The sequence below is a fragment of the Zosterops lateralis genome (genome assembly GCF_965231275.1).
Source record: "Zosterops lateralis genome assembly, chromosome: 3".
NCBI classification, from domain to species: Eukaryota; Metazoa; Chordata; class Aves; order Passeriformes; family Zosteropidae; genus Zosterops; species Zosterops lateralis.
In genome coordinates, this window is record NC_139764.1 from 74,058,173 (window position 1) to 74,084,239 (window position 26,067).

The 26,067-nt window shown below is 40.5% G+C and overlaps 2 protein-coding genes across 5 annotated transcripts in view; one reads left to right on the top strand and one right to left on the bottom strand.

Moving 5' to 3' along the window:
- The window catches only part of MMS22L (MMS22 like, DNA repair protein), an 88,973-nt gene extending 84,072 nt beyond the window's left edge, over positions 1-4,901 (top strand). Inside the window, exons 23-25 of the mRNA XM_083858456.1 lie at positions 550-646; positions 1,799-1,966; positions 4,247-4,901. Of these exons, the coding sequence (XP_083714582.1) occupies positions 550-646; positions 1,799-1,966; positions 4,247-4,331 (350 nt within the window). The 3' untranslated portion in view covers positions 4,332-4,901. The remainder of the gene's footprint in view (positions 1-549; positions 647-1,798; positions 1,967-4,246) is intronic.
- A 5,840-nt stretch (positions 4,902-10,741) lies between these two features.
- The window catches only part of KLHL32 (kelch like family member 32), a 120,393-nt gene continuing 105,067 nt past the window's right edge, over positions 10,742-26,067 (bottom strand). For 2 of the 4 annotated variants that reach the window (XM_083858120.1, XM_083858121.1), the window contains 4 exons: positions 20,659-20,717; positions 18,051-18,243; positions 15,796-15,890; positions 13,067-13,986 (listed from right to left, as the gene is read on the bottom strand). In XM_083858120.1, the coding sequence (XP_083714246.1) occupies positions 13,825-13,986; positions 15,796-15,890; positions 18,051-18,243; positions 20,659-20,717 (509 nt within the window). In that variant the 3' untranslated portion in view covers positions 13,067-13,824. Of the gene's footprint in view, positions 10,846-11,054; positions 11,153-13,066; positions 13,987-15,795; positions 15,891-18,050; positions 18,244-20,658; positions 20,718-26,067 lie in introns of those variants that run through there. The other 2 variants (XR_014589696.1, XR_014589697.1) reach the window with 2 other exon arrangements.

Sequence of the window (26,067 nt, forward strand, 5' to 3'; positions counted from 1 at the left end):
GCAACTTGAGTATTTATTTGGAAACAATTTTTGGGAAAATAGTGGAGGAAGTTTTTGGATTTTTTAGTTTGGTTTGTTTGGTTTTTTTCCCCTTAAAAAAAGAGTTAGGGTGCAGTTCAGAACAATCTCCACCACTGAAAGTATGGAGTAGATCCACATAGCTTTGAGCAGGATATAATGTTGTGACTGTCTTTCTTTTGACTCAAATAGGAAGGCTTAAAGAATATAAACAGAACTTATATTTAAATAAAACCTCTCTTTTCTCGAAATGTATATCTCTTGGCTTTAACTTAAAAAGACCATAGTGTATTTAAAAATCTGTTTAAAGGATAATGGTGGTGAAAATAAGACTTTTGCATAGACCCATGACTCATTCTGTTCTTTATAGCCAATCTAAGTGCTCTCACAATCATTTCACTTGCATCAAAGATGAAACCTTTTTTTTTTTTTTTTTTTTTTCTCATTTAAAAATCTTTGTCTTCATGAAAGACATTCTCCAGATGGTCAGTTCAAGAGCTCTGTGTGAATCTTGTGATTTTTCTTTTGCAGTTAAAAAAATATCTACAGACATTGTACAGTACATGGTAGAAGGCTGCCAAGCAGGGTCAGGAGGAGAACATGCCACCCAGCTGACTTCTGTATTTAGGTAACCAGAAAATATGCCAACTGGCAGCAAAGCTGCTGCAAGCCAATTGACAGCAAACATGTTTCCTTAAACTAACTAATTATCCTAAGATGCTGCATTGTTGCTTGTTTATGGTATTTTAGTAATGGTACTTTTGGCACTGGATTTGAATGCAGCTTTGCCAAAAAGCCAGAGCAGAAAAATAGAAGTGAGAGACATACCTGTTTCCTCTGGGATGAGGTACTGTTTTAAGAGGCATATTGTAGGGAGATGTGTTGCTCCTGCTATGGGAAAAACCCCTCAGGAATGCTGATGGTGCTGTAAAAGATGTGTGTGCCTAATTTGAAGTGCAACTAATCTTCATATAACAAGCTTAGCTTTTTTTACTTGATTCTGTGACAATAATAGATTATTATAATGTAAATTATCCTTATTTCATAGCTCTGCAAAATTAATCCTGTATCTCACATGGTTACAGTAGAAGAGCTGCATGACTTGGCACTCAAAGACATCCTGCAACCCATAAGCACTGCTGCTCTGTTGGGCTAGGTCTAGGTGAAAGCCTCGAGAGAGACCCACTGAAAAAAGAATGTGTGTTTGTGGGAATGCCAGTCTGTATGTGATACATCACTTTCACGTGATGTGTCATCCCTGGGGTGCTAATTTTGATTTGAATGTAATCTGTGAACTTTAAAGGCCTTAGATCACCAGGACAGCAAGTGTATGTGCTTCCAATCCAATGGTCTGCCCTGTTTAACATCCAGGGCAGCTTCATAAGAAATGCCAACATTGTTTCTGCAAATTTGCATCTAAAACTCTTGTTTTGTTAGTCTTTTTATATTACAGTTGTTCTTTATTAAATAAGAAATATATGGTTTAGTTTTGCATTCACACACATTATTAAGTAAAGTGCTCTGAAACAAGGCAGTCCTGGTAGAGCAGCAGCAAAATCTGCCAAATTACTTGAAAATAAATGTGTGGAATTTTAACATTAGGCTTTAAACCCATGGCTTTGTTTAGAGAAAGTATTCCAGCTAAAATATTCCAATGTAACAATATGAAAATTGCCATGCAGCCAGATTGCTTGTTCTGATTAGACTCTTCAGTTTTTTGTTGGCATGTTCTCTGCATCTAGTTTTGACCCTGCACTGAATGCTCCTGTATCCCCCTCAGGCAGTTTATCCAGGATTACACTGCTGTCTATGATCACCGGGTTTTCAGCATACTGGAAACAGTGGCAGTCTTGGATCAGACTTTTGTTACTGGCCTGATCCCCACAATCACACAGTCTCTGAAGGATTCCGAGCGCAAACAAGGCCTTGGAAGAAATGCTGCACAGAGGTTTGACTTTCATTTAATATTCTTTTTTGACAATGAATAGTAGAGGTTTATTCTGTTGAAAGAAAGCAGTATTAAGACAGCAGGACAGACACTCAAAAATGAGTGATTTTTAAGTGTTTTCAGCCAGAAATCTCCCTTAACTCAAGCCTTTCCTGGTTTTAAGCCATCTGTATTTGCTAAAGAGTTCCAGGGATGTTGTGATGCCAGGGTCCACAGACCAGAGTAGAATTTATGTGAAGCCAGGTTGTCTATGTTGCAAAACAGAATTAGAAATTCCTTACCTAAAGCATTTTCCTGTTAGTCCCCATTTTAGAGGACTTTATGGGTCATATGTGAAAATCATAGTATAATCAGGTATGGACTGAGATGCTTGGAAAATAAATACCACTTAATATCAAGAGCTCTCTCATAATCTAAACTTAGAAGAGTTGTGGGTGTCCAAGAAAGGCTGGCTCCGATAGGCAAAGCAGTGTCACACTCCCTCTGTTTGCCCCTCAAGAGCTTAGGACAGAAATACCTGACACGTGAATCCATCTGGCATTAGGAGAAAATCACACAGGAGGGGAGCAGCTCTGCAGGGATGGTGGTGTCTCAGGGTGCAGATGCAGCACTGACCTTTCAGCACCTATGCAAGTATTGTTACAAAACTCCAGGAGGGTCTGCCTGGTGTGGCACCTGAGCTAAAAGGGCTCCTCCTGTTAGTGCTGCTCACTGGAAGGCTGCCCATCACTCTCCTGTGGTCTGGGCAAGGAACTGGCCCCAGTGTTTGCATTACTGCACATCCTGGGACTACACAAAGGACAGGATCCACTCATGTCTTACACTGGGGAAGTTCTGAGGTGTGTGTCACCAGCACCTGGGCTATAAAAATTCCAAAAGACAGAGTTGTGCAAGAATAACTTGTGAGACACTGAAGGGTAATCAGAGGGTATTCATCTTCCATTTAATGAAAAATGTATTTAATTCATTTGTGATTGTATTATTCACTTGTTACTCTTGCACTACCAACAACTGCATTTGCTTTTATTTAAGAGAATTTTCCCAGGGTCAGCCTGATGTACCATTATATGCAGGATTTCCACATGACCTGCTTTTCATCCTTTGATAATGTGTTTCATAGCTAAAATTTTTGTTTGTTTTTCTTTTGTTAAGTACTGTTAATATGGTAACATTCATCCCATTATCTACAAAATATTGAAAGCATGCAGGTTGTTTGAGCTTCTTGAAATGCAGGCTTGGAGGTTACTGGAGAGTTGCATTTTCTTTATCCTCATCACTTAAAACCACATATATTATCTAATATGTTGTTGATGTTTTCTGTTAGTAATTTGTATTTAGAATGTGCTCCATTACCCAGAAGCCTGAGGTGATCCATGAGCATTTTATTGTAAGAACGCTAATTTTCTCTCTTCAAGAACACCTGATTTTCTCTCTTCAGTCCCAGACTCTAAATAACATGATATTAACATATTCAGTGCAATTACTGTAGACATTAAAGTGCAAATCCATATCTATAAAATAAATAAGGTTCAGAAGTTGCATTAAATGCTTACAGTGGTGATGTCCACTGTTGTTATTGCAAGGAACTAGTATGAAAACTGCAGGTTTGTTTGCTGAGGTTAGTATTTCATGACAAAAACAGATAATTAGAAAAGACCTAAATGTCAGAGGCAGTACTTTAACAATAATTACATTGTCTGGGCTGGAGAGTATTAGAATGAACTTAAGGTGAAAAGTCTCATCAACACATATGCACTCTTCTGGAAAATCCACTTGAGTGACAGTTCCCCTTCTGAATTCCAGGTTTATTTTAAAACAGTCATTGTCCTTGTTTGAAGATGGTGGTCTAAATCTGAGTCACTGCTGGGCTGCACCCAAGTGTGAGGGGCTCACATCACTGTGCTCAGAGTCCAAGGGATTGCTTAGGCAGAAATGAGAGAGCAAACATCATCAAGTCTGAATGCTAATATCATCTAGGCCTTGGAAACTCCACATTTTTAAATAAGGAACTTGTATTTCACAGCAGTTTACTGAACAAGTAGGTTTCTAAGCAGCTCTACTTTACTTCTAGCCGAAACAGTACAGTCCTTATTCTTCCTCTGATCTGGCCATGCTAAAGAGTCATAGCAAACAAATCAGTTGAATAGGTGGGGGGAAGTTACTATGTTTTAATATTCCAGTATTTAACAATGTGTTTGGGAATTACACACTTTTACTGCTAGGATCTGCAAGATTGTTAAAGTAACGTATTATATGTTTTGTTTTTTTTCACCCCAACAGAGAAGCCTATAAGAGACTCTTATCTCACCTTGCAGAGGCTGGACAAAATGAGATACAAAAACTGGAAAATGAGACAGATCAGTAGTGTGCTGGTGATTAATCCTTTCCTCTTGGACGTTATGACGTTGTTGGTACCTAAAACTACAGACTGCGACACTAGACAAGTTCTTTATCTTTATAATGGAAATATATGCAGCAATTTTTGTGGTTGTTTTTTTCCTGAAATTATGTATTAATTAAAAAAAAAAATCTATGGTATTTTATTATTGTCATGCATGTGAAGATTGGCTATCCTAATGAATAGCAACAGAAGAATTGAAAGCTAATTTATTACATATTCAAATACCTATATGAACAGAGCTTGTATTGCAACATACAAATAGGATTTCAAAGAACTTCACAACTTTGTTCACATTGAATGAGACCCTCTTAATAGTGTACTTTTGAAAATCTTAGTCTGTTGTTAAGAAAACCATAATTTTGTAATTTCTTATTTATTATTTTAGTAGAATGGGAAAAACATGTGCTCTCTAGTACTCAACTTGTTGAATGCAGTGCATTCACCAGGAGTTGTGCCACTGTGATAAAGCTTGTGTTGAGAGCATATATTTTTAATATGTTTATGTTGCACAGAATGTATATAGCTGTCTTTAACTTCCACCTGTATTAAAACATTTCAATATTTCATATTCCATTGTAAAACCTCTCTGTTTTCTTTGTGGGTAATATAAGAAAAGGCAGGTTAAGATTTCTCATTCCATTTCTTTTCAATGCTATTATAGGTCTTAAAATTGACCTATAATTTCCAGGGGTCCCAATGGTCTTTTAATTAGTCATGATATTATTAGTTATCCACTTAGACTAGGTGTGAAAGGTGGGAGGGAAAAAGAAGAGAAGACAGACTTCTAATTAAAATACTCATCATTTGATGATAGGCTAGTAATTATTCCTGTTAGCTGGGAAAGTTGGATCTTTCAAATATTTTGCTGTGTTACAGGTCCTTCCAGGGTGGATCTAGCTCTGTAACTTTTTCTAAAGTGCTCAGGAAACCTTCATTAATGGCTTTGGTATCCACACTTTTCATTTTGCTCCGTAATTTGAAGCTTTCTGAAAATTTCTGAAATTACCTGCTGGACTTTGGAGTGGGTTTGCCATTAATGGCAACATCGGTGTGCAGGTTCTTACTTTTAAAATTATTCACATTTTAATTTTAAAATGTTAACGGGAAGGAAAATTTTTTTTTATGTCTAATAGCTCCACAAAAGTCCCTAAAATCTTGTTGAGAGCAGCTTCCCTTTCGTTACAGTAATCTTATCAAGTCGAACTAGATAATCTTCTTGCCTAAATCGGCTATCAGCACTTCAGATAATGCAGTAACTAAAAGCCTCTTTAGGCTACTTAATTGTGCAGAACATGGAGGTTCTTTTCATTATGAAAGTGACTTACTGAACTTGCATTGTAGCTTTTCATAAGCTTATATATACCTGGGAGTTTTATTCATCCCAGGAGGATTCTGCTTCTGAAAAGCTTTTTTAAAAAACATAAAAAACAACCCTCTCCAAGAGAAATTAATTGAGATGCCTTCAAAGTTTGAGTCCTACCACACAGTAGATCCCAGAACAGATGTCTGACTGTCATATTACTTCCTAAAAATAAAAACTGTGATTTTAAAGGATAGAACATATTACCACGAAGCACTTAATGATGTGTTTAGTAGGTTATTAATGATATATTTAATACTATCTGCAGTGGTTGGAAGTTTCTGAAAAAGCAACAGGACTTTATGTAAACGCATAGCAGCTCCTGGCGCATGAGAAACTAATTTAAACAGTTTGGAGATTATAATTCTTCTTTGTCACAAAGTTAATGTGAACAGAAATAAGGCATTTTGCATCATAGTCATCAACCACTGCCAAATGGGTGATCTGATTTGGTCTGTTTATTTGGTATGGACATTTGCAGATGTGACTGATAGTTCTAATAATATTAACGAGAAGAAAACTTGAAGAGTGCTGGTTTATACTGACCTACCAAGCACACACCAAAACAGCACTCCAAAACCAGTTAGGAAGAAAAATGCTGATTTTAACTAAAATATAGAAAAAACCGAAAAGCTAAAAAAATATGTCTTATTAGATGCTGTCTGTATAAAGGCTGCTTAAGGCAATAAACATTATTTAAATTAAACCCTTCTATCTTTTTTTGCATTGAACAGTTTGGTTTAAAAGTAAAAGAGGGTAGATTCAGACTAGATGCATGAAAGATTTTTTTTTTACTATAAGAGTGGTGAAACACTGGGACAGGTTGCTTAGAGAGGTGGTAGGCAACCTCATTGAGTTGAAGATTGCTACCCATTGTAGGGGCATTTGACTGTGTGACCTTTAAAAGACCCTTCCAACCCAAACCATTCTCTGGGTTTACAGATGTTGTTGATGTATTTGCTTAGATACTGAAATACTACCTTGTCAAGAAGAACCCATCTTACTACTGGCATTTGGACAGGTGGACATTGCTGCAGTTCTGCTCCTTTTCCCCAGCTCATTCAGGCTTCTGTGTCCTCTCTAAGGCTTCCAGCAACAGCATTGCTGCCACCCCTGCCTGGGTGCTTTTGTCATCCTCTTCTCAGCTGGTGTGTGCCCACACAGGCTGCTGCAGTAGGCAGAGCTCACCATGCGCCTCTTGTCTCACAGAAACATCCAGTATTAGCAAAAGGCTGAAAGGCAAAGCAGTGTTGGGTGCATGACAGTGTTAGAGACTGTGTTGGACTGAGGTACAAGCCATGCTGCAGGTGACTGTGACTGCTAACAGCTCACCACTCCAGACAGATTTGTGCTGCCACAATTTTGGTGTGAAGCATCATCACCATAAAGTGACAGTCTGATTTCAGCTTTTATAGGCTCTTTGGCCTGTATGTTTGCAGCACTAGGGCAGCATTTTACCCAGAGGATGGGGCAAGTGCGTCTCCCAGTATGTTGTTTAAAAATAACACTGCTTGCATGGATTGACATTTCCTGCATCTGTAAATTCCTTAACTGATGGTAAAAAGATCCTGAAAATAAAATTGGAGCTAGAATACCTAATTCAGAGAAATTTCATCCTTCAAGCCCATCTAGATTATGAAAAGTTGGTGGTATTAAGCTATTTTGAATGTTGTGATGGTTTAACCCCAGCCAGCTGCTAAGCCCCACAGATCTGCTCCCCAGCAAGTGGGATCAACAAGAGAATTAAAAGGGTAAAAGGTAGGAAACTCCTTGGTTGAGACAAAGTCAGTTTAATGGAGAAGGCAAAAGCTGTAAATAGGAGTAGCATGCAAATAAAGCAAAGCAAGGAATGAATTCACTGCTTCCCCAGGGCAGGCAGGTGTTCAGCCATCTCCAGAACAGTGTAACATGGGAAGATCAACGCCATCCGCCATTACTCCAAATGTCTCTTCCATCTTTCCCACTTTATGTACTGAGTATGATGCCACATGGTCTGGAATGTCTCCTTAGTCAGTTTGGGTCACCTGTTCCTGCTGTGCCTCCGCTCCAGCATGGCAGTACAAGAAACAGGAAAGGCCCTTGCTCTGTGTGAGCCCTGCTCAGCAATAACAAAAACCTCTATATCATCAACCTTGTGTTCAACCAAATCCAAAACACAGCCCCATACCAGCCACTGTGAAGAACATTAACTCCACCCCAGCCAAAACTAGCAGACATCTTAATTAATTCCTTGTAAATATAGAATCACTGTTTGTCAGTGGAGTTTTAACAAAACCTTTCATTCAGTATGCTTTTTCTTGCCCTGACCCTGGTGCCCTGGTGACCAGAGTGTTCTTTCATTTGGAAAGGCTGATACTGGTGATGGGAGACCTGTCTGAAATAGAGCCATAATGAGCCTTGCCAGAATTTTCCACACTGATCTCCTTGGCCAGAGGACTGTTCCAGGATGTAAGAGGACTATGTGTGAATATATACTAAGCACTCTTCTGCAATGTGTAGAATTGAGATCTAAATAGGCAGTATTTAATCTTTATACTTCCCCTATTACAGAATTCAGGATACCAATCACCTCTGACCCATTATCATCCTTGTGATATGAAACACATGTCCAGCACATGATGAACAATGGCAGGCAGAGGGAAGTCTTGCTTATCTTTCCTTTAGTAACCTTAACAAGATAAAATGAAAAAGAAAAAAACCCTATTGAGAATTCACGTGTGACTTCCATTAGCCCCACAAAGCTGTCCCTCTGTTTCATAAGAATTTTACATTTGTTATTGTTATTGAAGAGCAGAATCATGCTAATTTAAATTACTCTTTGCTTTCATTTTCAATGGAAAAAAAAAAAAAAAGAACGGGGTATGTGTTTCAATAAAAAAGGGGTTCTGAAACAGAAAAATTCACACCTTTTATGCTGGAATAGAGCAGCAGACCTATGGAACGAATAAGGTCTTGGCTTATCTGTTGTAACTGAACAGAAGACAAGCTGCCAATCGCATAAACTGCTTGGTCATCTAAGGAACTTTGGTAACTCTGTACTTAAATGCAATATAATTCCCTCAGGAAACCAAAAAAGAGGTTTTACTGCAGTTTGGTTCTCCTTCTTTCAGAAGCTTTTTGATAATTATGTATGCAATGGGTATTTCCAGTTTAATCATATTTTAGAATTTTTTAACTATTACTTAAAACTCAAATTCAGTGTAATCAGCCCATCTGTTAGCAATGGTTATAAAATTATGTTGAAGATTAAAAATCTGATGCACTGTCAATATGTCCTAGCATAATTAAGCTTGTTTTATGATGAATGACTAGGATATGGCTTTTGTCTACTTGAGCAGCTTTAAAGTGGTAAACCTTTTGCAAGCTTAATGTACAAAGTGCAAAGGTATGTACAGAACAACAACAATAACAATAAAAAAGTAAAAGCTCAGATCCTCTATTCATAGAGGTGGTATCTTTACAGGCTTTTGGAAATGCCAGCAGAGTAATTCCATATTACAACCAAATTCACTGCATTTGTAAGTCCATCAAACACTATCTTGGCTCTACCCTTCTCCTTGCAGAATGACACCAAAACAGGCATTAAAAATGCAAATTTGCTAAATTCATTATTTGTTTTAGAAAGGCCCAGCATGACCTGTATAGGCACTGGTGGAAAAATTAGCACAGCATTTGCTTACATGAATTGAGGGTATTGCTAAAAATACTTACTCTGTTCTTCAGTACTTGAAGCATTGCAACATTAACATTTTAAGCATTTTAATTCTGGCATTGCTGTGAAACTGCTATATATAAATATCTCCATTGGAAAACCATTCTTTATGTGGACACTTTATCCCTTTATAACGTGTGCTTGAGAGGGGGGGGAACCCTCATTTTGCAAAAATAGAACTGCATAAGTCCTTTATACACAGTCTATGTGCTAAACTTCCTGCAGTCTTTCTCTCCTAGAAACTCTGCCTGCAGATGAAGTGTTTTAACCTTGCCCTCTTAATTTATTCTACATTTTAATTTTCAATAAACAGATGCCGCCTCTTTTCGCGCTTGTTTCCACATTGTTCCACATTCTGCCTGGGTTGTTTCTGCATGTGTGAATATTCAATTATCTGTTTCTCCACGATTCTGCAACTGATGTACTTAATGTCTGTACAGGTTTGGGGGAGGGTAACTGGGGAAGGCACAATTTAGATGAAAAAGAGTTACAGAAGTTTCAGCTCTTCTGAGAGTCAGGATCTTGGCTCAAAGCTGCTAAACTAAGAATAAAATTGTAAGCCACAAGTAGAAGTTGAAGGATTACAAAAGCATTACTGTACAGAAGCAGAACTGCTGCACACTGGCTCATAACATGTGAATGTTTCTTTAGTCAGCACTTGGGTGTGAAATGCTCAAGAGACACCAAAGTGGCAGAAGAGGCTGTTGGTGCTGCTGTTGCTTGTGGAAATCAGGCATTTTATGGATTAAAAGCAGAAAGCAGGTGATTCTCTTGTGGTTATTTATAGCTAAAAGCTGATAACACATTTTGGGACTCAAAGGTAAAGTATATATTTATATACTTAATTAAAACTATATAAAGGATAGAATATTCTTTATGGGAGTGGCCTGAAAAAGATCAGAGAATAGCTCTTCAGTACAGCTCTTCAAGACCTTGTGCCCCAAAAGTCTTAGCTGCAGCTATAAATAGCCTTTATGTGTAAATCTAAGGAGTTCAGGGCACAGAATTCCAAATGGGACAGTCAGTGACTGCTGTATTATTCACTGGCAAGAACACCTCTTTCCCTGAAGCAACAGTGAGTTCTCACTGGTTGCAACTTGTCCCCTTATCTTGCATACTCCCAGCTGGATAAATGACTTGTGTTGGCATCTGCTCTCACACTGTGATGATCAGACTCTGGCAGCAGAGCCAGCAAGCACAGAAATAATATTCTTGTTCTGGACAGCTTTAAGGCTGTGTGGAAAAACTGAGTTAAACTATGTGTCAGAGGTACTTACCAAAACCAGTAGGCTGGGTAGAGATAAAGGTTGGGTTCAGAGTTGTATGTCTGCCCAAAGCGATACAAAATTTGGAACATCACAGGTGGATCAAGAGGTCACACACAGGATTCTGCAGCCATGGCAGTTCTAGAAGCCAGAGACATTCAATGGAAGGATGGCAGAGCCAGGACATGGTGATTCAGAAACTCACCAGGCAGCCTTTGCAGGAGTCCTGCACAGCTGCAGGTGGCAGGTGAAGCCAGCCTTGCTCTCCCATCCTCACTCCTTCCAGCTGAGACCCCTCAGCCACAGCAGGGTGCTGTCTGCTCTTGCATCCACACTATTCCTTTTCTTACCTGGCAATAATTAACTGGGTTTTGCTCATCTGGCAAGGGCTATGAGGCATTTTCTTACTTCAGGTGCACCAAAGCACCCTCCATCTGTCCTGTAGATCCTGCAAGAAAAGCAGAAAGACCCAGATAGGAAAGTGTGACACAAAAACTTAAAAGACAAAGAGGTCGCTGTGAAAGACCTCTGTAATCAGTGGAGCCTGATGATTAAGAGTCAGAGCAGGATCCTGACACTAATAGGAGCATATGTGTTGTCCTGAGGCCCTGTGGCAGAGGTACCCCTAACCAATATAATGCAACTGCACAGCTGTTTGAAACTGCCATTCACAGTGCAGACAATTAGTGAAAACAATCAGAGCAGTAGAAGTGTCTAAAGGGCAGGACAAACATGATAAATAACTTTCTTGCCTTTTAGACCTCGAATCAAGAGGCACATGGTGCTTTGCATGAGGAAACTGCCCCTCTCTACTTCTCAAACGCAGGCCACTGCTGCCACTTTCTGCTGCTGCTCGGCAGTCATCTTGATCCAACATAATCCCTCCCCTTGCTCTCCAGAAGCAGCAGTTTAGAAATTAATCCATAGCTACAGCTGTGGTAAGCTATGAGACCTAAGAATAAAAGTCTCCAAACTAGGCTGAGACATAGAAGACACACTTTTCACAATTGTCCAAAAGTGCCCTGGGTTTTACAGACAGGAAGTGTCAGTTCTGCCCCCAAAACAAAAGCAGATCACTAACCTGGTGTGGTACCTCCAGGATGAGACTCAAAGCCCCTGCTCACATGTTTTGATTATTTTAGCCACCCTCCTCTTGAAAATGAGACATGTATTCCATTATTCTTTATGGGAGTGGCCTTGAAAACCACGTGTTCTGAAAGCCACATGTGTCCCTGAAAGCCACACCTAAGTCAAAGTGTGAATACTTGCCTGGCTTGGGCCCTGCAGCCCACAGAGGAAAACAATTTCCGTAAATGGACTGTTCAGAGAGCTGTCCCTTGCAGGCAGCTTTCCAGAAGATCAAACAAATTAAAACAAGAAATTAAATATGTCTTGATGTACAGCCTACCCAGCTCCCACACAGCATAGAGAAAAGTCCTGCCTAGATGAAGGCATGCTTGTTGCACAGAGAGGGAAGGTGTTAGCAACTCGAGTCAGTGTGCCAGGCAAAGACTGTGCAGGTGCAGCTCTGCTCCAGGCAATGAAAGTGAGAAAGCTCAGGGGAAAAAAAAAAACACCACCCAAAAAACCCCCCAAACCAACCAACAAACTAAAACCCAACCATGAAACATTCTAAGCTGCTAAGTATGGAAAAGGAAAGGTGATGTTCCACCAGTACACTGCCCAGCAGGAGACAGAAATTATAATAAAGTTACCTCCCTGTAATCAGACCCTTAAAATTTAAAAGATAGTTTTGATTAGAAAGTGCTGCTCACTGGACAAAGTCAAACCTGTTCCCATCCAGCAGGCACGGGCTACTGCTGCAGCACATTCCACATGTGGCATTAGCAGGAGCATCAGCAGCAATTTGATAGGTCTGCTCAGGCAGCACAGTGGCAGGGAGCTGATCAGTGGGTAAGGCAGAGAAGTGCAGAGTATCCATAAATCAGAAATAGAGAAAGATTTAATTACATGCTTGGTTAATATTTACAAACATTGACATTTTTGTTCAATATGTAAATAAAACACAGAGATAAGAGACAGGGGCTGCAGTAGCCAAGCAAAGCCAAAATATACCAGGTTAGAGTATTTGCTGTGAGCTGGCATATGCCTGGAGAGTGGAATGGAGACACACTATATAAACTGAAAGAATAAATAAATAAATATTGACATTGTTCTACACCTGTTTAGCCTCTGGAGACCAGTGATTTGTGGGACCATATGTTGGACAAAATGAGACTGTTCACTGATAATTGTAAATGTGGTGACCCCTTGCAAACTGGATATTAAAAATATTAAGTAAATGGCACATTTTAATTATACAGTAAAGAGGCTGATCTCCACCATTAAAAGACTGCAGCTGTCAGGAAGAATTGATCATATGACAGAAGGTAACATTTATTTGGTAGTAGACCTTGGTAAATGACATCCCAACAATCTTTAGATTCTCAGACAAACACATTCAGTTCAGACTTGAGTTTAACCATGAGGCTTCATTTTCTTTGCCTTTCAGCTGAGACATTTTTTATCTGTTCCTCATATCCTATAGGGCTTGTTTGTTTTTTTATTTTTGTTTTAATCTCTTTTGAAGTATTTAAATTTCAAATGAAGCATTATTAAATGAGAAACTGTAAACGATGGAGTTTGGAATTGGAAGTCAACACATTTGTTATTCTTTTTGCCAAAGGTACTGAATAAGTTGCATAATTAGCACAGTATTATATCATCTTTGTCAACATAAACAGAGTTTTTTATTGTCTTTGAAAGCGCCACTGGTGAATGTGCAGACTCCAAAGAGCAGCAGCCCAGGAAGAGCTGAGAGCATCCACAATGCCTGACGAATTTGCATAAGGAAATGAAGAAGACACGTAGCAAATAGTCACCAGCAGAAATGCACAGTGCTCTCATGGATCTGCTTCTACATCTGAGGCCGAGGAGAGAAACTGCACACAGGCTTTGTAACCTCCTGCCTGCCGTGATCCAACTTTAAGACAAATGTGTGATGGTAAAGCAGCAGCCCAAGTGGATTGATTCTTCTCACTGACCCAGAGAAACCCTTCTATATGCAGGGTTTGATGTTTTCTGCCTCCACTTCTGGTTCTGTGAAGCACAAGGAATGTGTCACATTGTGCCAATCCTGTGGTGAGGCACTTGCAGAGTCTGAAGGTTGGGGCACGTGAAATAAGGAGCTGGAAGAAAGCAGGCTGCTATTCCATTGGAAGCGAAGGGGAGCGTGGGCCCATAGAATACCTCTTCCTTCCCCTCCTTGCTTACATCCAGCACCTGCATGGCAAAGCATACAAAGTATTTTTGGGATCACAGAAGAAAGCTAAAGCAAATTTGCTGGCACTCACCTCATGTATTTACTATTAATCCCAGCGGAAACTAGCTTCAGATAATTTTTAGATAATGGATCTGGTAATCCATTTGCTGTTCTCATCACCCAACCCAAAACCTGAGTGCTCAGGCACTCAGGAGCCAACAATGACATTGGATCCTGCTTCCTGGCGGGAGAACGTGCAGCCGTGCAAGTGGGTTACTCTGCACGGAAGGGCTCCTGTTAGCACAGAGCACAAATCATTTGCCAGCTCCAAGGTATTTAGGGGGCACAGAAGCTCTATGGAAGATGGGAATGCCAAATAAATGACTGACTTAAAGTAAGCAAAGGTATTTGAAAAAAGTGGAATTTTTTCTTCTCTCTCTGAGAGAGCAACCTCAGTTTTCCTCAACTGGAAGATAAAAGGGCTAGTTTTGCTGGTTAAAGCTAGGCACACTGCCAACAGCTGAGGAGGGACAGCACACACAGCTCTGCCAAATCACTCATTATTTTCTTTTCCCTTTTATGTGGAGACTGTGTCAGGCAGGCTGCCAGTTCACTACCAGTCTGGGGATGTGGACAAATGTCCATTTAAGAAAGCAAGATCCCAGGATTATTTTTGCTTGTTACTAAGCCGTATTTAAACCCAGGTGCAATACTGCAAAGTACCTGTTGATTATAAACGAGCCCTCTGGTGCAGCACAGCTGCTACCTCTATACTGTGCTATTACTCCATCTAAGCTTTATATGTCAGCTATATCCAAGCCAGCCTGAATGACTTTTTCCAATAAATTTTTTGGTACGGTATCCAACAACTTGCTAAAACACAATTATACTAATGACCAGAACATGTTTTTAACTGTTTATCTTCCATTATCTCACTCTTTATAAATTCATGCTACTAAGTGTTCAATATAAGACCATAATATAAGCAGCTTGGCAACCTAATATACTTCTTTCTTATGCTAAGCCTAACTTCTAGTCTTAGGGGACAGTTTGGAGGTGAAATTCTAAAATCCAAAAAGCTGGAAGCTAATAAAAATGCTGTTAATCAGCAAAAGTGCAGAAACTGAGATATAAACAAGAGTTTCTGTCTTTAACTGCCCAGCTGGTCACAAACCAGTGGCTGTGATGCAGAACTGCTTCACCCAGGAACATGCCGAAAGAGAAGAATTCCTAACTGCTGTACCAAAATACCTGAAAGCCATGGATCTGCGTGAGCTGCTTTTATAAAAGACAGGAGAGCAGAAGAGTTTGCTGGACAACCTATTGCCTAGAGCAGGGATCAAAATACTTCCATTGAAGCTTTAAAGCAGCAAGCAGTAGGGCAGGTCACAGAATGGCTTCGCTTGGTCAATGAACAACTCGTTAACTTGGTTGCCCTTCAGAAACAACTTGGAAAGAAAATAAACATCCCAATATGGGCTTGAAAAATTCTTAGCTCCATCATCCATTTACACCACCCTTTAAATTTTGAACATGATTGTGTAACCTGTGAATATATACACATTATTTTATTCAAACCTTGCCAAAGGAAAGACAATTCAACCCTGGTTTACTGAAATATCTCAGAGGAGTTGCATCTATTGGCTCATCTGAAAATACTTTTAATCTCTACATTATTTCCTCTCTGTTTATGCAAGTTCAGTGGCTGCATAAGAAATATCCTTAATCTCTCCACTTCACATGTACTTTCCTTTTTTAATAACTGCTGTGCAAAACTTATACTTGCAAAATTTTTGGAAAAGACTTTAAAAGAAACCTAAATCGCTCACCTGGATACATGCCAAAGGCTCATTTGTCCAAATCGAATAGCCACCAACTAAATATATTCTACCATTGTGGACAGCAACTCCAGACTCATTTTGACCTAAAGCAAAGAAGGAAATAGAAACCACTTTCAGTGCTGAATTAACCCTTATAACACTGAGTGCTGTAATGGGATGCAAACACTCCTGGCAGTAACTTGACTGTTTCAGAATTCCCAGCATGTTGGAGTGAAGATGAGGCGTGGGGGCAGTTCCTTGCTCTCTGCAGGAGCCCTGCCTGGTGCTGCCCAGATGAGCAAAAAGCCCAGGTGGGCATTAATGTGGCTGTGCAGGGGACCATCTGCTCCCGCCTCACTTGTGTCACAGGTGACAGGCACAGTCCCCACCTGCCCCTCAGCCTCCATCAGACACAAACAACCAAGCAGCCACAGAGGCTGAGTGTCCCTCATCTGCTGCCCACACCTGTTCAGCCCCACTCCTCCAGGTACAAGTACAGTGAAAATCGCAGGAGCTGCTGCACAAGTTCATCCCCATAGCAACAGTCTCCCAACAAGTTTGGAAGTTCTGAAGGAAAAATAACAGCCCTAGAAAGATCTGCACTACACAGTTCACCAAGCACATTTACTGCCAGTTGTACTGACAGAAAGGAAGGCTTAGAAAGCTTCTTTGAGGCACAGGTTGTGGAAACAACCTGGAGACAGTGGAGAAGAGGCTGCCTCACACCTTTTAGTGGGACAGTGTCAGCTCCAGGATCAGGAGGGCACCTGCAGTACCAGGGTTTTGCAGTTTTAAATCAGGTGACATCCTTCTCAAAGGCTGTTAGTTCCTCCACATAATAAAATAATTAACTAGTGAGCAAAAGACACATGAAAAACTAGTTCTGTTTGACCATGTGTAATCCCTTTTTAATCTGTGCCTCTCTCCCTGGTGTCCATCAAGTACTCTGATGGCCTGACTTGGAAACCAAGCAACCCTACTGTTGGTGCTTCTCTAAGAATATGTCACATGCCTATCTGGCAGTGTGGTTCAGGGAGGTGATTCTGCCTCTCTACTCCAGTCTGGTGAGACCCCACCTGGAGTGCTGTGTCCAGCCCTGGGGACCTCCCTACAGGAAGGACAGTGACCTGTTGGAGCAAGTTTAGAGGAGGTCACCAAGTTGATTAGAAAGATGGAGCATCTCTCCTATGATGAAAGGCTGAGAGAACTGGGGTCTATTCAGCCTGAAGAAGAGAATGCTTCAGCGTGACCTAATTGTGGCCTTCCACTACCAGCAGAGAGCCTACCAGAAAGCTGGAGAGGGCCTTTTTAAAAGGGCATGTAATGACAGGACAAGGGGCATTGGCTTCCAGCTGGAAGTGAGTAGCTTTAGATTAGATATTAGGAAGAAAGTCTTTACTGTGAGAGTGGTGAGGCTGCCCAGAGAAGTTGTGGATGCCCAGTCCCAGGAAGTGCTCAAGGTTGAATGGGGCTTTGAGAGCAGCCTGGATCTAGTGGAAGGTGTCCCTGCCCATGGCAGGGGGTTGGAACTAGAAGACCTTTAAGGTGCCTTCCAACCCAAATCATTTTATGATTCTGTCTCTCCCTGGGATTCAAGGGGATACTACATCTGGAAATTGTACCAGGTAGAAGTGAACTTTGGTGAACTGGGTGGCAGGGACAGTGAGCTGCAGTGTTTTGCAAGTTCCAGCTGTAACAGTTCTTCCTAGTAAGACCTTTAAGACTCCTGTAGTTAACTAAGTGCTCAATTAATTTCTGACTTGATGGAATTCCAACAAGGACATGTCCTTTTGGGTAATTTATTAAGATACTGTTTAGAAATAAGTGAGAGTTAACAGATTTCAGTGACAGCTTTGCCCTATAATACCAATAGAAACCACTGCAAAATTATTTTACATGGTAAAGACAACACATCAGTCTCTTGTACACTCAAAGAGGGAGCTACACCAATATCACAGGCAAGCTTTTTGAGAATTAAAAAACAGTACTGGTAATATTATGAAAAATTATTTTTGACTGCTTAATTAAATGAAACTTTTCTGCATCTTCTTTAAAATGTGCTAAAACAAGTGTTTTGTAGACCACTGAATGCCAGAACTGTAATGCAAAATGTCTTCTTGACTCACAGTGGACTAACTTAGTTGACTAACTTCCCTAAATTAGAAGCATCTGTAGCGAAGTCATGGAGATTAACATACTAAAGGCATCTAAAGGGAAAAGATGTTTCAGTTCAACAGTGCTCAACCTTTTTGTACAGTGCTCACCTGTCAGCATGTTGAAGCTGCAGCGGGTCCACTGGTCGGTGTCTATGCTGTAGGAGTCTATGTGCCGCACCAGGATCCGGTCGTTGTTGTAGTCGAGGTCATTCCCACCTAACACGTACAGCTTCCTTTGGACAGCGGCCATGGAGTGATACACTCTCCTCTGCAGCATCGGGCTACGGCTCAGCCACTTATTCTGGGAAGAGAGAGAGCTTGTCTAAGCACTGCTCAAAGACACACCTATAGTGGTAGTGCAAGGAACAGCAGCACAGTACTGGTTTCTTCTTACTCTTGGTCAGGAATCACAAGTGCACACACTGGTTTCGTTCATGTGCTGTGTGTTAGTTGTAACACTGAATAAGGATAGTGGGCTTTCAACACATGGTTTACAGTTCTCACACTTAACTTCATTAATTTAATGGCATTTCTTGCTCTATTTTTTTTTTTTTTTGTCTACCTCATCAGGTTTCAAAGGTCTTCTTTTTCTTTATAACTCAGTAGCAAATTCTCCTTAAACTACACTATTAAATGTCTCCTTTGTATACAGTACTAAAATTATCTGTACCAATGAGCTCTGTTATGAGAGAAGAGAGATTCTTCTGCCTTTCGTTATTCAGAAGCTTATTTGATCTTATCCTTGGGGAATAAAGCAACAGGAATAATAATTTCCTAAAGAATCTTCTCAAATTATTTGTTCGGTTTAATGTCAACTTTTTATTTGCGGCAACTTACAAAGTTACAACCTTTTGCATAATTTTCTTACTCATTAACAATATTCAGGAATTCTACTTGTTTAGGGGAGAGGCAGGAAGACATGGAAGACAAGGGATTAAAGCAGAGTATTTTATACCTGAGAAAACAATTGCTCCTGCTATGCCTACCAAATCAAACAACCTGGCAGCACATAAGATTAATTTACGTGAAGGAAGTTAAAAATCTGTGAGGAATTTTTTTGTGATACATGTGCAGCAACTTCAGAGCCTCTAAACCTTCCGCCTTTTAACCTCCACAATATATAGCTATACATTTCAATGTGTAATAGTTGAATATTAGGCATTAATGTTTGCATTAGTAGTCCAGTCTCTAAACACCAGACTACAGACACCATCTGCTTTGCAAAGCCTGCCTGCATCCCCTGATTATATCTTTAGCTTCCTCCACTGCAGTGCCTGCCAGGTGAGCCTCAAAGCACTGCAAAGGCAGCGAAGCAGAGGGGCCTGGCAGGGTCATTTCTAATAAGGCGGTGTGTGAATACTAATCAGTGGTGGGGAAGCAGAGGTCAGCCCAGCCGGCTTGTTGGCAGGTAGCTGTGTGCTCGGTGGCAGATGGCAGGCATTATCGACTCGCCACAAAGGCCTCGCGCAGGAGCCGGCGCTGGGGCTCCCTGATAGAGCTATTGAGATTCCGTGCGAGATGCAAGCAGATGTGATGGTTTCCAGTACCCACCGTAAACAATATGCCAGCAGAATTTTTAAAAAGAGCCTGTGTGTACAAACACGAAGCAGACATCGTTTGAAGAATGCAAGTGCACAATTGCTCTGTAACTCTTTGCACGCCAGGCTGGATTCCTCGCTGTCAGCACGGTGCGCTGAGGCCACCCCAGCACCGGGATTTTGGGAAGCTACTTTCACATCAGCAAGGGAAGAATCCAAGTGAAAGGTACACAATAGAGATGTGGTATCCAAATATGTGTCCCCCTCACAAGCAAAGTAAGATTGCTGCCTATAATTGCTACTTGGATTTAGGACAGTCAGCATTGTAGTCAATGATAAAACTGCAGGTGTGTCATCTCCTGTTTTCTGCTTCAGGCCTCATATGAGCTATGCTTTAAAAAGTCAGTGGGAACCACATAGGAGTATCTCCTGGCACAATTTTGTTCCAAATACAGCAATCAAAGCCCCTATCCTACAATCAGAAAAGTCAATATTCTTCCACGTGGGTGTAAATCAGGCTATGCAACTCTGATTGCAAGCTTAGGACTTTTAATTCCTAATACAAGCAAGAGGGCATAACCATGCCCTAACCCTCTGAAATGGTTAGTGAGCCGTGCTAACCTAATCAAAACACATACATAATGTATGAAATAATCCCTAAAAGATATTTTAGGTGCTTGGGTAATGAAATGATAGGCACCCTTGCAGTCAGCAGAGTAAGTCACAGCCAGGTAGTACAGTTCTCAAAGTATTCAGGAAACAAAAGGCCCTGAATATGCAATCCAAAACAGAAATGCCAATAACAAGGAGCGGTTTTGGAACACTGACTTTGAGTATACATTGCCCAGGGCTGCTAGATTACCAAAAATAAAAACAAAAACCAACAACAAAAACAAAACAAAACAAAAACAACAACCGCAAAATAAATACTGATAAATACAGGGGATTAAAAGCACCTTTCTGTATTTAATCTAAGATGTTTCTAATTCCTACAGGCTTAAAAAACATAATAATTTGTCAGCGTCTTCATTACTCTGTTAAACTCACACATCAGTACAAAGTGAATATAAAACACCACCAATTCAAACTGTCAGAGCTTTTAGCCTTACAAAATCTTTGTATGTATTTGCCAAGAGATCTGTTTAAAGCGAAACAAAACATATATAACAGATACTCACCTGTTTAGGATCATAGACCATGAGTCTATTTTGATATTGTGCAGTATTTGTTACTCCTCCTATAAAAGAGTTTATACAGGTTACATTTTTTCACATAAGCAAAGCCAGGACCAAGATCAGGTACAACAAAATGACCAATTCTAGAGTTCATTTGCAGATAATAATTAAATTACATACCACCACTTCTGCTTACATTCCACTGCACTTCTCTAATCTGGTTACAAGGGAAATAGCAGCTCCATTTGTCAATCATACAGAAACACAGAGGAGCATCAATAAACACTCCCCCTACACTTACTGTGTAGAGCTAATTCTATGGGCCAAAAATGAATTTAATTTTATCTGTTTATGCATAACTGTGCATTCAGCCTTCATCAAGACACAAAAATAAAACCCATTCCTGTTCCTAGGAACGTATAGTGTGTGACACAGAGGAGGAGGTAGGCATACATCAATGAGAAGGAAGAGGTCAGAGAGAAGCTCTGCCTTACCAGGAGCATGACAGGGGATACCACTGCCAGTAAGAAAGCACAGTTCAAGCCTGTGCCACTGTGCTTATCTATACACTTGAAAGAAATTCTGTACTTAGTTTGTATTATAGAGAGAACATTTCCTCATATAGTTGGAAACTTAGGTTGGAAGGTTCCTCCACAGTGACCAGAAACAGCCCTACCATTTACTTTTCAATAGTGATCAGGAAAGCGTGGTGTAAAGCACCTCAGAAAAGCTCATAAGAGAGTCTGACCCAAGTAGATGCTACAAACCAGTTGTTTACCTCAACACAGTAAATAGGCGTTTAATGCCCAATCATCCTCTTTTACACAGCAAATTTCACTAAATAAACATGGAAAACATTTTTAGTCTGTAATCTTACCTGTGCAAACATGTTTTTTAATGTGCTCAAGTCTTCTGGGGACATTGTGCCACTGCAGCACTGCCACAGTTCCCAGTCCCCCTCTGTCACAACGCTGGGCCCATGGGAAGATGGAATCAGAAATAATGCCTGCAAGCTACACCTCACCTTCATCCTGCCACAAGGTCTGGGCAGAACTGGGGCATGCCAGTGGCCACACTGACATGTGTGTGTCACACATTAGTGACACCCATACTGACAGACAAACTATTTATATTGCAGTTTTAATGGCGCATACCAATAGTGGACAAAATCCACAGCAAGGAGAGGAAGGATTTTCATTTTATTACATTTCATTTTGTTGTTGCATCCCTTTTTGTGAGGGCATACCCTGTTTCAGCCAGGACAGCAGCACAGTGACTTACATTCCTGCTGGCTGAGCTATGGCTCAGTTCCACTAAGTCGGGTTGGTTGCTAGGTTGGTTTTTTCCCCTTTTTATCTTCAAGTTCTGTGCTGGAGAAGCCTCATTTTACCAGCCTCCAGCTAGGCTGAGGGCAGCATTTTGGTTCAGAGCCATATTGTGATTTTGAAGCAACTCTTCCATCTCCCCCATGTCATTTTAGGCTGTAGGTTGGGACTGGTGTGCATTCAAGTTAAACCAGAAGCTCTGCTCCAGATGTGCACCAGCTGTGCTCCAATTCCTAATGGCAGCATAAGGGTGTGAAACAATAACTCGTCTTTTGGCTTTGGACCATCTGAGTACTGGGAACATTTGAGCCAGAGGACCAGAACAAACCAAAGCAAAAAATGTGAAGGGTACATGGAGTAGAGAGAACTTGGTGCCAATGTTTTACCTGCTGATCTGCTCCTACTGAGCTGAGCTACTTGCTGACATAGAAGTACCCTCTGATCACTCCAAAAAAACTTGAGTGAGGCCAGAAATCGATAGCAGAAACTACAGATGTATCTATTTTAGAGTCTTTTCTTCAAGTGCAGCAGCAAGGAGAAATGATGCTGTTACTTGGGTGCATCTCTGCGAGCACCAGCCTGTACTGGGCCCCTACAGAGGGACAGCAGCCCAAACTCCCAGGTCAGAGATGCCCCAGGATAGCTGGAATGACATGCAATCTCTCCAAACTGTTTCCATCACACCATGCCACACCCTGCCCACCACAGCACATGTGAAGTGCACACACAAGAACAGGCATTGGAAAGCAAAGATTGCTCCTGTGTCTGATCTCACAATCTGTTATTTGTCTCTACACTGTTGGTGCAGCCTTCACATTTCTAGTGGTCATCAGCCACATAGACAAACAATGTTTTCTAATATCTGTTTTAGAATTTCATTTTCTTGTTTTACATACAGTTATTTTCACTCCCAGCATAATGTCTAAAATGAGACATCAGATTAGTCTTTTGAAAAACAAAACTCATAGTTATTTGGATTATTACCTCCAGAATATTAAACTACAGGAGACATATTTGAAACACAATGCTGGGTTGTACATTTCTATTCTGAAAGGACATCTTAATCTAGGGGGAAAGATGTGAAGGAAGAAGAGAAAGAAGAGTGTTGCTTCCTCATAAAGTAATAAAATAAGCAAATAGCAAAATTATTTCCTTCCCTTCACAAAGGGCCCCTCACGTCAAGTACACAGCTTACATCTTTTCCCCTGCAATATTGCTCATCTCTGGTGTTTTATCATTACATTCCCTTCACATACTGCTCTTCACTTTTAGATTAATCTGCCAAAATGAGATGCTAAGGATTTGCATACAGATTTGACTACACAAAAATAGATCTGGAATTAATAACAGTCTCTATATGTTTTAATTTCTTCTAGACTGGAGTACCCTTGCCTCCAGCAGTATTCTTGGCTTTGAAAGTCATCAAGCTGATTTGTCTGCTCTTAGGTTATGATGCCACATGCTGCTACACTGTCCCCTGCAATCAAAGTGCTCGCAGAGATAGATTCCATGCCTTCCCCTAACAAGTATATTTTATAGATTGGCAGTTTTGATCTCCCCTCCCCAGGGGGATAATCTGCATCTTAACAGGTTTCTATAGATACATCTGTCATTAAATATGCCATCTTATATCTGCATCAATTTTCAAACTCTAGTTCCTGCTAACTTTGAAGTGCTATAGCAAAAGTTTAAATTTTTTTGCCAAAATTCAGATTTAACAAGTCTGCAATGTCCTCTTGAACTATTTTTTTAAAATACTGCAGACAGCTGGGAAAGGTCGAAAGAGCAGCAATATGTCTCTTAAAAATAAGAAAAGAAGGGGAAAAAGAGTTTAAATGGTACTAAAAATAATACATACTTTCTCAGAAAAGAAATGGGGTAATTCTGAGAGAATTTCTTAAACTTCTCTGTCGCGTTTTCTATGAGGAAAGGAGAGGATAGAGAGGCATCATAACAAGAGATCGTTAAAAATACAAACGATGCTATTAAATTTGATGTCAAGCAATAACAGCTAATGTGGTAGTAACCCAACAGTTAGAGAAAGAGAGAGAAAAAAAGTCTGTCTGGTTACATGACAGAAAATTTACAGTTTGAACAGCATTTGCTGTTTTTATAAACAGAGTGATGATTACACCACGTTAACATGAGCAGCTTGCTCTGAGGACTCAGTTTCTGGGAGGCAAGGAGCACCCTCAGGACAAGACTTTCTTGCTCTTACAGACAGGAGCACACCCTCATGGAAAGGCCATCATCCAACCCACAGGCTCACAAGTGTTCTTACACTGCCACAATAACTGTCCCTCACTCCCTTGTAGGCTGTAAATGTTGCTTTTTAAGCCTTCCAAGACCTGTAAATTCCCAGCTCATGCAACAGTGCCCCACTACAGGAGGAAATTGCTCAAGGATTCCAAAAAACACCTCATCCATCCCTTTCCCACACTTGATAAACATTTTGTGTTCTTACAGTCCCCCCAAACACTCCACAAACTGCATTGAGAAACACCTTCAAGACACACTTCTAAAAAGAGAAGGGGGTAGGAGGCAGTAGATTCACCATTTTTCAATGACAATTTATAAGCCATATTTATAATGTGGCCTGGCAAGGCCCCCATATGACTGGAGAAATCTGATCCAATCCAAATCCCCCAGAAAATCTCACAACTCTCTCGGCAGTCCCCAAGCGCGAGGCTGTGCACAGGAACGCGAGTTCACTGGGAGACGTGTAAAACTACATGTTGGCAAGGAGCTCTCATGTGTGCTCCTTCCAGCAAATCCAGGGAATATATAGAAACCCACGACATGCACCCTAAGGTGCTCTGCTATTTTAAAACAGAAATCTCTCCTCTCTTAGGTGTCTGTGTGTTAAACACAAGATAATCCTTCTTCAACACGCAAACCTGCTTGCTGCCTCACTGCAGCCAGCCCAGGTACAGTGAGGACAGCTGAGCTGGAGCATATTCTCCCAAGGTAAGGAGTCCTCTGGAAGAGGCCAACAGCAGCTCTGATTAGTGCTCTTTGCCTCCAGATGCAATCGAGCCATAAATAAGAGGGGCATGAGCCCTAGGTTTGTTTAAATCATTAAAGCTGGATGTTTACATTAAATCTAAGGAGAAAAAATGGCATCAAACCAATAATGTCCATCACTGAAAGGTGTGAGATCATTCATTCAAATACAGTAAAAATGAAGTCTGTATATAAATGGAACATATAGAGACTAAGACTGGGCCACTAAAGCAATTTTTATGCACTTGTTAACCTCCCATTCTCAGTAAATCCTGTGCCAGTCAGACTGTAAAATTTGATTTGGATAGATTCTGTAAACTCCTATTATTGCAGATCTATTTTTCATAAAATAATTTTATAGACATTTGCTGAGAAAAAATTCTTTACTTCACGACAGCATACTGATAGTAAAGTCATACTTTTCACCCTAAATCACTTGCAAACTCAGACTAATTCTTCAAGATATGTAATCACCATCATTTTCTTAGTCAAAATTTCCACCATTAGGAAAAAAACAGTTTAAAAACCAAAAGAATGAATCTTGAATTTTGAAAAACATATTTATCTCCTATATTAAGTCCAAAGCAACGGTACAGGGATGCTTTGTTTACCCTCTTCCCCCAAGCTGAGTTTCTATGTGCATGTCAAGATGTTATTTTAGCTGACATACTTAAGGTCAGACAACTCAGGCCTCTGCAAAACACCAGTGAAACACTTTGTTTTTAAACAAGACTTTTCATGTGCTAATCTCTGGAGCACCTAAGGCAGGGGAAGTGTCATTATCCCAAGATGCAGGTGCAGGAATGGCCCAGAGCTGGGATGCCTGGCAGAGGTTCCCTGCCCCTCGATGTCCCCAGGGACACTAGACCTATACTGGTGGAGGAAGGTTAACGTGGATAGAAAAGAAGGTCTCCAGATTTGCATGTGCACTCCACAGAGGATGCTGGGAAATGGGCATAGTTCAAGTCCTCGCTCTTATGGAAAATATTTCCCCGCTTTTATAGATAGTGATTGTTAGTCATGTTGAACTCCAAAGTGTTTAGTGTATTTTGTTTTTCTTTCACTGAAATACTTCACTTTTCAA